The sequence below is a fragment of the Abrus precatorius genome, unplaced genomic scaffold (genome assembly GCF_003935025.1).
Source record: "Abrus precatorius isolate BTA unplaced genomic scaffold, Abrus_2018 Scaffold2, whole genome shotgun sequence".
NCBI lineage: Eukaryota > Viridiplantae > Streptophyta > Magnoliopsida > Fabales > Fabaceae > Abrus > Abrus precatorius.
This window is the reverse complement of record NW_020874362.1, coordinates 21,292,990-21,307,876: the sequence shown is the minus strand read 5'-3', so window position 1 is coordinate 21,307,876 and position 14,887 is coordinate 21,292,990. Positions and strand designations below refer to the sequence as shown.

The 14,887-nt window shown below is 32.3% G+C and overlaps 2 protein-coding genes across 3 annotated transcripts; one reads left to right on the top strand and one right to left on the bottom strand.

The window, feature by feature from the left end:
• Positions 1-2,945: 2,945 nt before the first annotated feature.
• Positions 2,946-6,332, top strand: LOC113859042. 2 transcript variants are annotated; one of them, XM_027491859.1, is made up of 7 exons: positions 2,946-3,048; positions 3,165-3,341; positions 3,431-3,595; positions 4,540-4,740; positions 5,652-5,749; positions 5,832-6,209; positions 6,264-6,332. In XM_027491859.1, the coding sequence occupies exons 1-7, from the start codon at positions 2,988-2,990 to the stop codon at positions 6,330-6,332; spliced, it is 1,149 nt and encodes a 382-aa protein (XP_027347660.1). In that variant the 5' UTR covers positions 2,946-2,987. The 2 variants fall into 2 exon arrangements, with proteins under 2 accessions (XP_027347660.1, XP_027347661.1); XM_027491860.1 differs by lacking the exon at positions 6,264-6,332 and having other exon boundaries at positions 5,828-6,064.
• Positions 6,333-9,833: 3,501 nt separating this feature from the next.
• LOC113858873 lies at positions 9,834-13,102 on the bottom strand. The gene is made up of 7 exons (XM_027491659.1): positions 12,993-13,102; positions 12,824-12,904; positions 12,533-12,709; positions 11,470-11,640; positions 11,028-11,240; positions 10,854-10,942; positions 9,834-10,724 (listed from the first exon to the last, which is right to left on the bottom strand). The coding sequence occupies exons 1-7, from the start codon at positions 13,084-13,086 to the stop codon at positions 10,038-10,040; spliced, it is 1,512 nt and encodes a 503-aa protein (XP_027347460.1). The 5' UTR covers positions 13,087-13,102; the 3' UTR covers positions 9,834-10,037.
• Between the last annotated feature and the right edge of the window lie 1,785 nt (positions 13,103-14,887).

The following is a 14,887-nucleotide window of genomic DNA, read 5'->3' as shown; positions in this document are numbered from 1 at the left end:
TAGAAGATTTATTGGATGAATTGCATGGAGCAAGATACTTTTCCAAGTTAGACTTAAGAAGTGGGTATAATCAGGTGCGGATGGCTGAGACAGACATACATAAAATGGCATTTAGGACACACTCAGGTCATTATGAATGGGTGGTTCTACCATTTGGCTTAAGTAATGCATTAGTAGCATTCCAAAATCTGATGAATGACATTTTACGAGACCATTTAAGGAAATTCATTTTAGTCTTCTTTGATGATATCCTTGTTTACACACAAGGCTAGTCGGATCACTTAGCTTGCTTGGATTCCACACTTAAGATTTTACAGCAACATTCCCTGGCTTTAAATCAAAAGAAATGCAGTTTTGGACAAACAAGAATCGATTATTTAGGCCATGTAATCTCTCAAAAAGGAGTGGAACCTGATCCACTCAAACTAGATGCTATTAAGCAATGGCCTCGACCTAAATCAGTTAAAGAAGTTAGAGGTTTTTTAGGTTTATCTGGATATTACAAACGATTCATTACTAACTATGGTAAGTTAGCTTTACTGTTGACTACATTATTACAAAAAGAATCAACATTTGCCTGAAGTCAACTGGAAGAAGAAGCTTTCCAATTATTGAAGACAACTTTAACGACTGCACCTGTTTTGGCACTACCCGACTTCAATCTTCCTTTCACCATTGAGACAGAAGCATCAGGTCAAGGGATTGGTGCAGTACTGTTACAGAGAAATCATCCTATTACTTATATCAGCAAAATCATAGGGAAGAAGTTCCAACTCATGTCAGCTTATGAAAAGGAATTCTATGCAATTTTGTTTACTGTGAAGAAATGGCAACATTACTTCTTAGGTCACCACTTCATCATCAAGACTGATCAACAGGCATTAAAACACTTATTACAACAACCACCCATAACTTCAATGCAAAATTGGGGCTTAGAGAAATTAATGGGACTAGATTTTGAAATTCAATACAAGAGAGGCAAGGAGAATATGGTGGCATATTGCTTATCTAGGAGGGAATCTACAGGAAGCTTAAAAGCAATTTTCCAAATTGCATCTCCGCTAGTTGAAGAAGTGAAAGCAACTTGGCAAGCTAATCCAAAAGCAAAAAAGATCATTGACAAAATAACTCTTTCCCAGCAACCTTACAAAAACTTTAGTTGGGATGACAAACTCTTAAAGAGGAAAGGCAAATTAGTGGTTGGTGCAGATAAGCAAGTTAGAATCAAACTTCTGCAACATTTTCATGATTCAATTGTTGGTGGACATTCGGGTATGGAGCAAACCTACAAAAGGATCAAGGAATTTTTTTATTGGAAAGGTCTGCAAAAGGCCATAAAGAGATGGGTTCAAGAATGCAACATATGCCAACAATTCAAACCTTTGCTTACGCATCTAGGGGGGTTACCGCAACCATTGCCTATTTCAGAGAGAGCTTAACAAAGCATTTCTATGGATTTTATTGCCGGGTTACCAAAGTCAAAATGCATGAGTGTCATATTGGTGGTCTTTGATAGATATACTAAATATGCTCATTTCCTAGCCTTAAAGCATCCTTATGGAGCTGCTACAGTGGCGCAAGTATTTATGGATTCAGTAGTGAAATTACATGGATGGCCCAACCAAATAATTTTGGATAGAGATCCTATTTTTATAAGCAATTTCTGGAAAGAGTTATTCAAGCATCATGACATCCAATTACTAAAATCTATTGCTGTCCACCTTCAGACAGATGGTCAGAGTGAGGCCTTGAATAAGGTTTTGGAAGGTTACTTGCGATGCATCGCATGAGACACTCCTAAAGATTAGTATTCTTACTTGTCTTTAGATGAGCTATGGTATAATTTCAAATTTCATTCAGCAGCAGGCATGACTCCATTTGAGGCTCTTTATGGTTACCCCCCATCACCAACTTATGCCATGCCAACTAAATCCTTGGTCAAAGCTGTGAATCATATCATCAGAACTAGAGAAGAAATCAACTCCTTGCTCAAGTAGCATTTAATTTAGGCATAAGAGAAAATGAAGTTTTTTGCAAACTTAAAAAGAATCGACAAGGAGTTCCAATGTGGGGACATGGTGTATCTCAAATTACAACCTTATAGCCAGCATTCAGTAGCAAATTCTTCTTTCTATAAACTATCTGCAAGATATTATGGCTCCTTCAAAGTCATGGAATGGATAGGCAAGGTGGCATATAAGCTGGAATTTTCTACTAGATCAAAAATCTATAATGTATTTCATGTGTCCCTCTTGAAGAAGCACATAGGTACACATACAGTGGATTGTCACCTCCCTAAATTCAATGACGATGGCAAGTTAACAGTGCAGCCTTTAGTCGTATTGGACCAAAGAATGAAGAAGAAAGTTGATAGAGCAGTGACAGAAGTATTGGTTCAATGGGAACATAAAAGTCCGAAAAATGCACTTTGGTAGGAACTTCATGTTCTTAAACAGAAATATCCAGATTTTGATTGATATGCTACTTTTGATGGCTTCGAGGACTAAGCCATTTTTGCAGGGAGGAAGTTGTTATAAGTGTTTTAGATAAGACTATTAGTTATAATTAGTTTTCTATTAATGTTAGTTATTTTGTTTTATTTTATTAAAAGATAAAGATAGACTTAGTTATTAAGGAATAAGGATTATAACACCCTAATTTAATTAAAGGGGAAGAGTGAGTGTGTTGGAGGTGTGCTTTGACATGTGTTGTAGATTAGCTCCATTTTGAGTGCCGTTTTAAGGTTGGACTCTTTTGAGATTGACTTTTTCAAGCCTTTTGTTTAGGCTACGTTTGTTTTCTTGGGCCTCGTACAAAAAAAAAGGCCCAAACTTCATTTTGTATTGACTTGGCTGACCAAAACATTCTTTCAAGCGAATCAAGCCCACAATGCCAACTTTTCTTTCGTCTACTTCGTCTATAAGCAACACTTTCCACCATGCCACACAAACACTCATATTCTGCTACATACGTACTACTGTTGAGTCATGGCTTCTCCTTCTACATTCTTCACTCTCATTCTCACTCTCTTCCTCCTCTCACTGCACGGTATTTAACTCTAACAAAATCATCATTTCATTTCTCACCCCTTTTTTAGTTTTTTCAATTTTCACACTTTTATTTCTTTTTTTATTACTGTTTATTCTTTTTTTTTTCTTTTTTAGTTGACGCTAAAGAATTGATCATTCCCGAAGACGGTTACACCGTCAGCACCGTATTGGAGGGGCACAAGGCTCACATCAACCCCTTCACCGTTCTCCAACGACCCGGTTCCTCAGATCTCGTTCTTCTCGATTCCGTGAACAGCACTTTCTACACAGTGCAGTTTCCAATTTCCCAAGGTTTTTTTTCTTCTAATATATTGTTGGGTGTGCCAAAGTTTCGATTTTTCGTATACTATATGTGGTTATTCGTCGTTTTTCTGTGGCAGAAAGCGTTTTGAGTAGGTTTTCTGGAGATGGGTCTGTGGGGTATTGGGATGGTGATGTGGCTTTGGCTCGGTTCGCCAAACCCAAAAGCTTTGCCTTTGATCTGAGAGGGAATATGTATGTTGCTGACAAGTTTAACCATGCTATAAGGAAAATCAGCTCCAGGGGTATGTTTGTAAATAATTCTGCATAGTTTGGACTGCATAATATGGCTTCAAAATGCTTCTGTTTTGTTTTTGGGAACATAGTTACATGGGAAGAATGAGTGAGTGTGTGTGTGTGTGTGTGTGTGAGAGAGAGAGAGAGAGAGAGAGATGGAGAAAGTGGAAAAGAATGATAGGAAAACCAACCAATTCTGCATGCAAATTGTTGATCATAGTGGCCTTCAGTTTTTGCTTTGACTTAAGGTATGTTTAGGAATTGTTTGGGAAGTAGGGATTTGGAAGGGATGGGAGGGTTAAATTTTTATTTTAAATAAATTTATTTAAATTTGATGAAATTTCAAAACTAAAGATATACAATGATGGATTATCATAAACACGTTGTTTTAATCAGTTATTGATTATCATAAATGTCATATAATTGTATTAGTTTTAAAATAAGAAATTTGCCCTTCCCTCTCTTTCCCTCCATAAATATTCTATTTGTATTTTGACGGGGAAGAGAGGGTAAATATTTTATTTCTTATAAATATTCTTTAATGTCATAATTTTTAAAAATAAAAGAGATAATTTGATAAATTAGAATAAACTTGTTGTGTGTTTGGATTCACGTCAAATTCATTCAAGTGTATCAATTTCAATTTTCAACGATACAAGTTATAGCTTTCACGTTGAAATGTGATTTTAATCGATTTCCAAACATCAACGTATTAATCTTTTACTTTTATAAATATTATATAACTTTCTTAATTTAAAAATAAAATATTTGCTCTTCTTTTGCTTTCCCTAGTAAACACAAATTTCCAAACATACCCTTAGAATAGCTTGATGATTGTTCTTGAATCCAAGGATGGGCCAGTGAATCTTGTACCAACCTTAGATGGCTCTGTTGTGTTGGTTGTTATCAGGAAGTAATGAACATTCCCTGTGTTTGGTTTGGTGTTGACTAGGTGTCACAACAATTGCTGGAGGAGGGTTCTCAGAAAAGTCAAGCGGAAAGGATGGACCTGCACTCAATGCATCGTTTTCAAATGATTTTGACCTGACTTTCATTCCTGGTCTGTGTTCTTTATTGGTGTCAGATCATATGCATCAATTGGTCCGTCAGATTAATTTGAAGGAGGAGGATTGTACCTTTGGTTCTAAATCTGGTGAAATTTTAGAATTTGGGGCATGTTTATATCTGCCATTGTATGATATAGTCATTTATTTTTCACATTTGTGTTGTTTAAGTTTTATTAACCATTCTTTTTAGGTTAAACTTTAAGTCATCTCTAACTAAATCAATCTTACACAAATTAATAGGTTTGTGGCATGAACATTTCACTAATCCATCATTGCTGTGATTGATTGCCTTGAAATTTGCTTTGAATCATGTTCTTAAAGAGTGAAAATCCAACTTCATGGAAATTAATATCATGCTAATAAAAATTATAATAATGATTACATTTAATTCAGTGGCTATTTGATGTATATAAAGATGGGTGTGTATAGTTGCTCAATTGTTTGGAATTTGGGAACAAATAGACAGAATGAAACCCAGTGGGGACCAATGCCTCATTTTCACTTTTGATGTGGGACTTTTCTCACTGCATTGTGGCAAACAAGTGGACACCTCTTAACCTCATCTATATTTTGCACAATTCCAAAAACAACCTTGATTAAAACTTTTCTCTTCCACCTGGGGGTATTTTTGCATTTTCTGCTGTTCTTAAATAAAACACATAATATCCACCCTGTTCATACTTATTCTCTCTATTAAACTTAAACCCCCATCATACTTAACTGCTTGGGCTGAAGGGTTTTTCTTTTAGTCTATTCATTTGGTTTTCCCATGATTCTTGTTGATGATTCATTTCAAAACAATGCAAATTTAAATTTTTTTCTTCCATTGGGTTTCATCTGTACTGTTGTTCTTGGAGTGAGGGTTCCTCATAACTCATCATGGATGCAAGGGCTTTATCTAAATGCCCCCTTACTCAAATTTTCCCTTACCCTTTATCTACCTATAAACAATGATTCAATTATGATTAAAGAAAAGAAAAAACTCTGCTTTGTCCAGGGCTTGGTGCAGTTATGACTTGGACTCTCGGATTAGGACTTTCATGTTTACTGGGCATTGTAATTGGGATTCTGGTGCGCCCTTACATCATCCCTAATGTAAGTTCCACTCAACTACTTGTGAAGATTATATATGGAAAAGATTTCACTTAGACTTTGTATAACTGCACTGTGTAGACAGAAAGGCTCCAACCGTTGCCATTTCATCGAGACATGGAAGCATTACCTAACCAATCTGGGGAAGCTACTACTGACACTCTTCTTCGGCAGCAAAAGCGCAGTTGCTAACTTTAGTTGCTCTTATGTTTGCACAATCCTGATGAAACTTTGGAGATTGAGTCTCTCTCATCTTCTTTTCATGTTTAGAATAAACATAGTTTCTCCAAGGCCACATCTGGAATCTGTCTCTTTGCTAGATTTAGATGCCTGCAATAGTGGTGAGATAACAAAGTCAAGTAAGTATTATGACCAATTGAAGGATTTGATGAGTTTTGATGAAGAATTTCTGGATTCAAATAAGGCAACCTTCAACCAAAGAAATGATAGTAGAGGAAGGAGTGCTGTGTGCCATGAAGCTGATGTTATGATGAAGGCTAACATGGGCATGGCACAGGTACCTAAAGATGACATTCTTTATCAAGAATCGTCTGTGTGTAATTTGGGTATTGTGAAGAGGAGATGAAGTTATTTGTAAAGAACTATGACATTGATGAGTAACTGGTATGTATATATTTATTTTGATATTTGAAGAACTCAATATTGACGCTGCATGTTATATTAGAAGAATGTGAGTAATAGTCTCGGATACAATTTTTTAACACACACTTAGGATATGTTTGATTTGTATTGAATTTTATTTTAAAAGACAGAAAACTGTTTTTAAAAAGAGAAACAAACACTCTTAATTATTGGTGAAAATATATTGAAAACAACAAAATTATATGAATCTTGCTCTTTCTCATGCCTAAAGCTTTATTTGAGAGTTTCGAGAAAAAGAAAAGAATTGAATTTGAAAGGTAAGGGAAGAGAGAGAAAGAATGCAGACTAATATAAAATTTTTTAGATTAAAAAATGTGATTATGAGAGTTTTGAAGAGTTTATAAACTTTTTTTTTATTTAAATAACCAAATTTTAAATAATTTAAATTAATGTTTTATATTTTTGTAATTTTTAATAAATTTTAATAATAATTAAAAGTGTTAAAAGAAGGGTAGAAAAGAGTATGTTATTAACATTTGTTATATTTTTTAAATTTTTTATAAGAAGTTTTTTTTTTAAAAAAATTTGGTTCTTAATATAAATGTTTTTTATGAAGTTGCAGGAACATTTATTTATTATTTTAGTGTGCGTAATTTAGTTGAAATAATCTTAAAAAGAGAACAGGAAGAAAAAAGCATAATTATTTTTATTTCTTATTTATTTATTTATTTATTTTGTATAGATTTGTATTTAAAAACTAATAAAGGAAATTGGAATCTGTAGCATCCTTATTTAGCCTGTTTTTTCATCCAACAGTGACCGTGAAAATTATTGATCGTGGAACTTGGAATTAAAAACTAGTCCATCCTAAAACTATTATGTTATCTTGTTGGAGAATGTTCGTTGTAATGATAAATAAATTTCTATTTTGACCCACTTTAGTTTAGCTTAAGTGGTGAGAGTGTGAAGTTGACTAGTTGAGTAGGTCGGTGCATGGAGAAGGAAATTAGTAAATATTGTATAAAATTTTTCTTCATATAAATTAAATTATTTAAAACTATTATAGTAGTATGTATAAATAATGTAGATAAATGAGTAATATATATTTATATATATATATATATATATATATATATGAGTAGTTAAAATTTAAGAAGAAAAGAATAGATTTTGAAAAATTAAAACAAATTAGTTTAAAATTATAAATAACTAAGGTTTAAGATAATAAAAATTATAATTAAAAAATTTAACGTGGTTAAATTTAGATTTAAGATTGAAAAAGAAAACTTAAAAAGTTTTTAAAATAAGTTGTTTAATTTTAAAAAAAATAATTAATAATAACCTTTTTCGTTTAAAAATTTTAAGAGAACGGAAAGAAATAGTTTAAAAGTTAAGGAAAGAGAAGGTAAAAAAAGAGTAAGGAAGATTAATATAAAATCTTCTAAATTATAAAAATATAAAAATTATATAATTATGAGAGCTTTAAAAGGTTTATAATTTTTTTTTATTTAAAAACTCTCAAATAAAAATAATTGTCGTGTAAGTGTTTATTTTCTTTTAAAAATTAAATTTAAAAAAAGTTAAAAAAATAAAAATTATTTTTGTTTAAAATAAATATTTAATGTTCTAGTATAATTTCTTTTAATGAGAATCAAAATTTTAGTAAGATTAATTATATAAATTTAGGTGCTAATTTTTTTATCAAACAAGGTTAAAAAATTTAAAGTAAACTAAAGTAAGATTAATTATATAAGAGACTTCTTTTCTTAAAAAAATAAAATAAAAAATTAATACTTACTTTAGAAAAATATAATCTCCTTACTCATAAATTTTAATCAAGATATCAACATAACAATTTGTTTCTTTAAATATATAGTTAATTTTAAGTCTTTAAGCATACACCAATAGTGTTAATTAAAAAAATTAATTACGTTTAATTACTTTCTTATAATCAACTTCAATTGATAAGCAATTCAATCATCACAACAAGCTTTGAGGCCAATAAAATAGCCCATAAATAATTTTAGGTGCTAAATTAATTAATTATTTAAACTAAACAATAATGTAATATTTTATTTTCGTAATATTTTTATTATACTCATTCATTCATCACTGAATGTTCGGTACCCTAATCTAAAGTTTTCAAAAATTAAAATAATGGAACAGTGGCGAGTTAGCATGTGAAGAAAAACTCCACATGTCACATCGACACATCGCAATCAATGTTAATTAATTTAGAAAAATCTGGCCACCTACCAAAACACAGCTTAGTTTCAGAGTTTAGTTTGGGTAAAATGACCATGCAACCCTTTCAATTTTAACACCCACATAGATCCATCCAATTTCAACAAGGAATTCACTTCAAAAGCATTTTAAAAACTAGCTAATTTTGAAATTATCGATAAAATAGAAGTTTTTTTTTTTTTCTAAAATGAATAAGTAAAATTGTAAAAATGAATTTACTATAGTTAACTCAATGTGTATTATGTCTTTAACTCACTATAATTTGAAAATAATCTATTTTATTCTATAGTTTGTTTGGATGACATATAAATAAGAGGTAAGGAAAGAAACAGTAAAGAAGATAAAATTTTCCATTTGAACAGTAGTATCAAGGAAAGAGAGAGTCCGTACAATTAGGGTTTTTTTATTTCATTTTTTAAAAATTACTAAAAAATATAAAATAATATTTTAGGAAAATATTATAATAAAAAATTATAAAACATAATCTTAATGTTTTATGAATATTTTATCATAATTCAATTATTTCTTTTTACTCTATTTCACTTATCCAAATAAAAAAATATTTCTTTTTTTATTTATTTCAATTCATCTAAACATTAAATATTTTTCACTTTATTTCTCATTCTCTTCTCTCTTTTTTTTTCTTCATTGTTTCACCTTTCATCCACATGGAGTCTTAAAGTCAATTTAAGTTTAAAAAATAAAAGTCTATTACATTGTTTTATAAACTTGTTCCACTAAGTATATGCTTGACTAATATTCCAGAATTCCAAAATTGTTGAAAGTACTTCAGTGTATATGGTTTAAAGGAAAAAATAGGAGCAAAAAAAGGTCCTTTTATTTAGTTTGGTTCAAGAGGAAACGATGAAATATAAATAAGATTGTTATGCCTTCATAAATAGTAATGGAAAAGATGAAATGTAAAATAAAATATTGGAACAATCTAGTCTATAAAACTGTTTTTAATACCCTCCAATATGGGAAGGGAGATAAAATTAGGAAAAATATTTTAGCTCCCTCATTTCCCCTCCCCCTACCCTACAAATTTCTCTCATTTTTCTTCAATCATAACATGCTTTTAGAAATGCTAAGCACAATGTTATTAGTTGAAAACAGTTAGAGAACACAAAGTAAAGAACTATAATGATTTTTTTCAGAGAAATATCGGACATTTAAACTTGACAAGATCATCAGAAGAATGATGAGCATGCAAAATTTCTTGATCCCCATCCCACCCTCATGATTGCCAAGGTTGCTGCTTACACTACACACAAGAGCAACCTACATTTGGCAAAACTGAATAAACAATTCATATTATGATCACCAGCTTCTCCTTACTGAAAGAAATCATTATACTGCTACTACCTATACTTGATTTCATCCTCCCCTCTCCATTCAAAGTTGGATTGAGGCCATTACTTCTAAACTTCCTAACAATATATACTCAATACCTTTGGCCATAACCCATAGAACTCATTCTGGACCTAATATTATTATGTTCATACAGTGAATACCCATAATCCACAGGCTTGATAACCACAGACTCCTGCTTCTTATCCTGTTCTTGCACTGCCCCAAACACTATCTCATTAGTCGTCTCATGATTCTGCTCATAGTAAGTATGAGGAACTGATGAACGGTACTGATGGCGATGATGGTATTTTTGTTGCTGCTGCTGTTGTTGCTGTTGAAGATCTCCATCCCATCCACTATAGAATGCTCTACTTTGCCGTAATTGTTGCATTTTTTCTGCATCCTTGGACATGAAAGGGTAAGTTTTTCGAGGGGTTGGGGCTCTTGTGTCAATAGAAGGTGGCTCATCTTCATCAGGAATCACAAAGCTTTCTTGCACAGGCCAGGCATTTACTTGCTTCTGAGGTTGTTGAACCAGTGGTTGTCTTTGAAATTGGTAGCTCTGTGGTTTTCTTCTGAAAGCAGGAAATAATCCTCCCATTATCTCTACCATTGATGCACCAGCGTTGGCAAGAAGCTTTCCAAGGGATCCAAAGAAGCCTTCTTCCTGCTTCTCAGGTTCATATTCTGATGGAATTAAAGGAGGCCTGACCAATTTCAAGGGCTTTTGATATGGACCTTGAGAAACAGATGATGTTACTGTTACTGGAACCTGATCCTACAAAAAAAGCATGGGATGGATTATTGACTGATTTTATGAATGCACATTTGTCTTAGTAAGTTAGTATCATAATGCTATGGTTGCCATTCGTTCATTTGCTAAGGATGAAAATGAGCAAACACTCACATCCTGAGATGCTACAATTGTACCAAGCCGGCGCTGGAGCAATGCCAGCATATAACCAAAGAAGCCAGCCCCAACAAGCACTGCAATCCCTGTAACATTGAAGGCAATCAGTCTAAATTTCTAAATAACATTTGATGGAATTCCTACAGAAAGAAAACTGATGATTTAGTTTACCAAGTGGGAATCCACTGCCATATTGATAGGCACAATCATCGAAGTGCAGTTGAATCTCCCTGATGGCTCGGTTTCCTCTGTCTATAATGAGTAATGAACAACTACTTCCAACATAAACCACATCAAAGTCATCAGAAAATTTAGCTTCTTCACTCGGTCCATCAACATGGCCCCCTCCACGGCTCCATTTTCCTCCAGCAATTGTTGTGACCCCTGGAATAGAAATCTTCTTCAATGAAAAGTTCCCACACTTGACTCTAATGTGAGGTAACAGTTTTATAATCAAAGATTACAGGCACTACAGAAGTACAAACACACCATATTTGTAAGTTGTCTGTATTTCTAAGAAGGAAAAGTTTATGTAATCATTTAGGTACAAAGCATAGACATGCATGAAAAAAAGTATCACCAAGAGGGAGACGAGGATGAAAGATTATTCTACCTGAATCACTAATTTTCCTAATTGCCATATTTGTAGTATCTGCTACATAAATATTTCCTCGGTCATCAACAGTTATCCCCTTTGGATGGTTCATCCTTGCCTCCCTGAGCTTCCCATCAACATGTCCAGAATATCCTTCAGCCGACCCTGCCACCAGCTTTGGTCTGCTGTCTGCATAATTGCAATGAACATGATCTTTCTCAAGTGCATAATACAATATATGCATGCAAGGAGTTCAACTGTCACAGAAATTACATTATAAAGAGAAATCCCAAAAGAACAGTTCAAAATGCATCTCAATCATGTGATGCATCTTCATTCAACTCATAATCTTAACTAAGTTGGCATGATGTCGTGTGACATAATCTAACAATTAGATATGTAGAATCACATTGAATCAATCAACTGTTTCCAATCCCACATCTATGTTGCAAAAAGGAGTTGAGGGGGAAAGACAGAAAATGGAAAACAAAATGACAGGTGCCAACTCATTTAATTTTTAGACAATGAAACAGTGTAGAAGATTGATGTTAACAACACTTTAGGCTATCCAAAACTGATGGAATGGAGAATGTAGGAATATGCCAAAAGAATTATGTGGCAACGGTAGGCTCCCACCTTAGACAGTATCTGACCTGACATGAATGGTCTAAAAATATTGTAATTAAACTCCTAAAGGGAGATGGGTGCAGTGAGATACAGCAAAACAAAACTTTTATGATGTTGCATTGTAAGAATGAAGGATTCTACTTCCTTGGAAAAAGAAAGTTTTGTAGCTCACAAGCTCGTGAGCTGTAAATCCTATGTAAACACCAGTCCACGTGATGCAAGGGAGTCAAAATGGCAACAAACTAGCTATGCCTAAACTAGCTAATCATCATTCCAAATCCAGCAAAAGGCAGCTGACCATCAAATTTTCCATAATAGAATCAAACCTCCAAACTCCAAAAAGTACAATGTTTCCTCTATTTTTCCAAAATATAAAAATACAAAACAAAAACTAAAGTGAATTAGCCAATAACTCGATACCGCAAGCCATCATCAATCACATTGGCACACTTACACAAAGAAAGCGAGGATGAAATCCTATAAATGTTGCTATTTGCCGAATCAAGAATGAGAAGCTCCCCGTTGGGTAACACCTCCACAGCATAAGGCTCAATCCCAAGCTTGCTTCCATCAAAAACAGTCTCCACACTGTACCCACTCTCGAATTTCATCATCGACCTGCTCGAAACCGCTGCAACAAAAACCCACATTCAAAACCCACCAACACCCACAAGACCAAAACCACACGAGAAAACAAAAGCAAAACCAAAAACCAAACTTGTTCAGCATTGCGACAGATCCATACCAGTTTTGGTGGTAGGCTTAAGTGACCACACCCATTTGGTGAAAGCAGGCACAGCATTGGAAAGAAGCCCATTAACAATTTCTGAAAGCACAAAGAAAAGAATGAGCCAAAGAAGAGAACTTGGATCAAAATGGAAACAAAAGAAGGAACATAAATGCATGAAACTTACTTGCAGGGGAACTAGTAGATGGTGCAGCTGAGACACAAACAGTGACAAATAGGAGGTGAAGAGTGAGACCCAGTAACAAAATCTTCTTACCCATTTGATCCCAAGTGAGAATGGTTCTCAGCTGTGGCGTTTGGAGAATGCAAGGTTTCAGCAATGGTGGTGGTGAAAGTGAAACCCTAATTCACTGGTGTGAAAAGCATGAAACTGAAAAGAAAGCAAAGAAAAAAAAAAAAACTTTTTTGGAGTTAATGTCAATGGGGTTTTGGGGTCTTAGCAGAAAGAAAAGCAAAGAGAGTGTGTTTTTGAGTGAATGAAAAGAGGGAATGAAAAAGGCACAAAGAGAGACAAGGAAAGGTGTAGTGAGTAAAATAACAATGGTTATTAGTGGGACAGTGTTCTAGACAGAGAAAGAGAGAGGGTCCCATTAATTAATGTCTTAAATTTGATTTGTAATAAAATTAATTTATTTTTCTTTTTCAGAGTGTAATTTTGATTATTTAGGATTTTATGTCGACCATGTGAATCTACGTAACTAACAACAACCAGCGGCACCACCGCATATATTCTGTGTTTCAAATTTATGCACTTATCAATAAATAGTGTAAAAAATTGATGGAGATGAACGTATAAGATTATTAAAGTTGTATCTTATTTATTGGGGGTTTGAAACACCCCATCAACACCAATTTATTATATAAAGACCTTCCTCTTGAGTTTATTTTCCTCGTCGTTATCATCCTATTTCTATAATACAATTATGTATTATAAAATATTAAATGCTTTTTTTTCCATAAAATTGATTTATAGTATTTAAATGTTGAGACTATGACTAATTAGATGTCGATTTTGAGCCAATTTTCTCCAATTCGACTTTATATTTATATTTAATATTTTGGATGAATTAGTTTTTGAGTTAATAATTAACGATTATATATGGACAGATATAAATGGTAACGAGCCTTTTGAATTAAGACTGATTTTTGGACCTAATTCTAAGATATTTTTGTAAATTAAATATTAAAGCGATACTTAAAATTACGTATTTACAATGAGAAAAATAAAATAAACTGTTGACTCAATTATGTTAAATTGTTAATACATTATTCATAACTCAATTATATTAATACTTATACATGTCATAAAGAAATAAAAAATTGGCAGAAAATAAAACTTAATTTCAGAACTGTCTCAACGTTAAGAATGCATCATTTTAAGAACATTCATTTACCTAAGACAAATAGCAAAACTAAATAAGAATACAAGTTTAATGTTCAAATCTATAATAAAGTTGGAGATCAAAATAGCAAAGTCAAGTCATCTTTCTAAAATAAAAAGACAATTCTTCTATTAGACAATCAGAAACCACTCCCTAACAGCTTACACTTGGGACATAAGCCAACTTTTAAAGATAAAATTTATTAAAATTACCTTATTTACTTTTTTACAAGCTTCATCATAATATATTATATTTTAAAATTGACCGATGATATATCACTTTAGAAATAAATATAAATTAATTAAAATTTCTTTATAAACGTAAATTTTTTTCAATTCAACTATTAAATTAAAAAAAAAAGTCCATAAAAGATCATATAAATCAAAATCTAATAAAAATTTCATTAAATTTTTTATTTTAATATTTAATACAAATTTAAAAACATAAGTTAATATTAATTATAAAATTATATATTTATAAATGATTAAGTAATCTAAATTATGATTTGCATAAACATATATAAATAACCTTATTTAATAGTTAAATTAATAAAATTTAATATCTATAAAAAAATATTAAATAAAGTAACTCATCAAAATTATTTTTGAAATAATTTAATCCTTACCCTTTTAATTCAATACAACCCATATCAATATTTTAGCAGATTATCTGCGTAAAA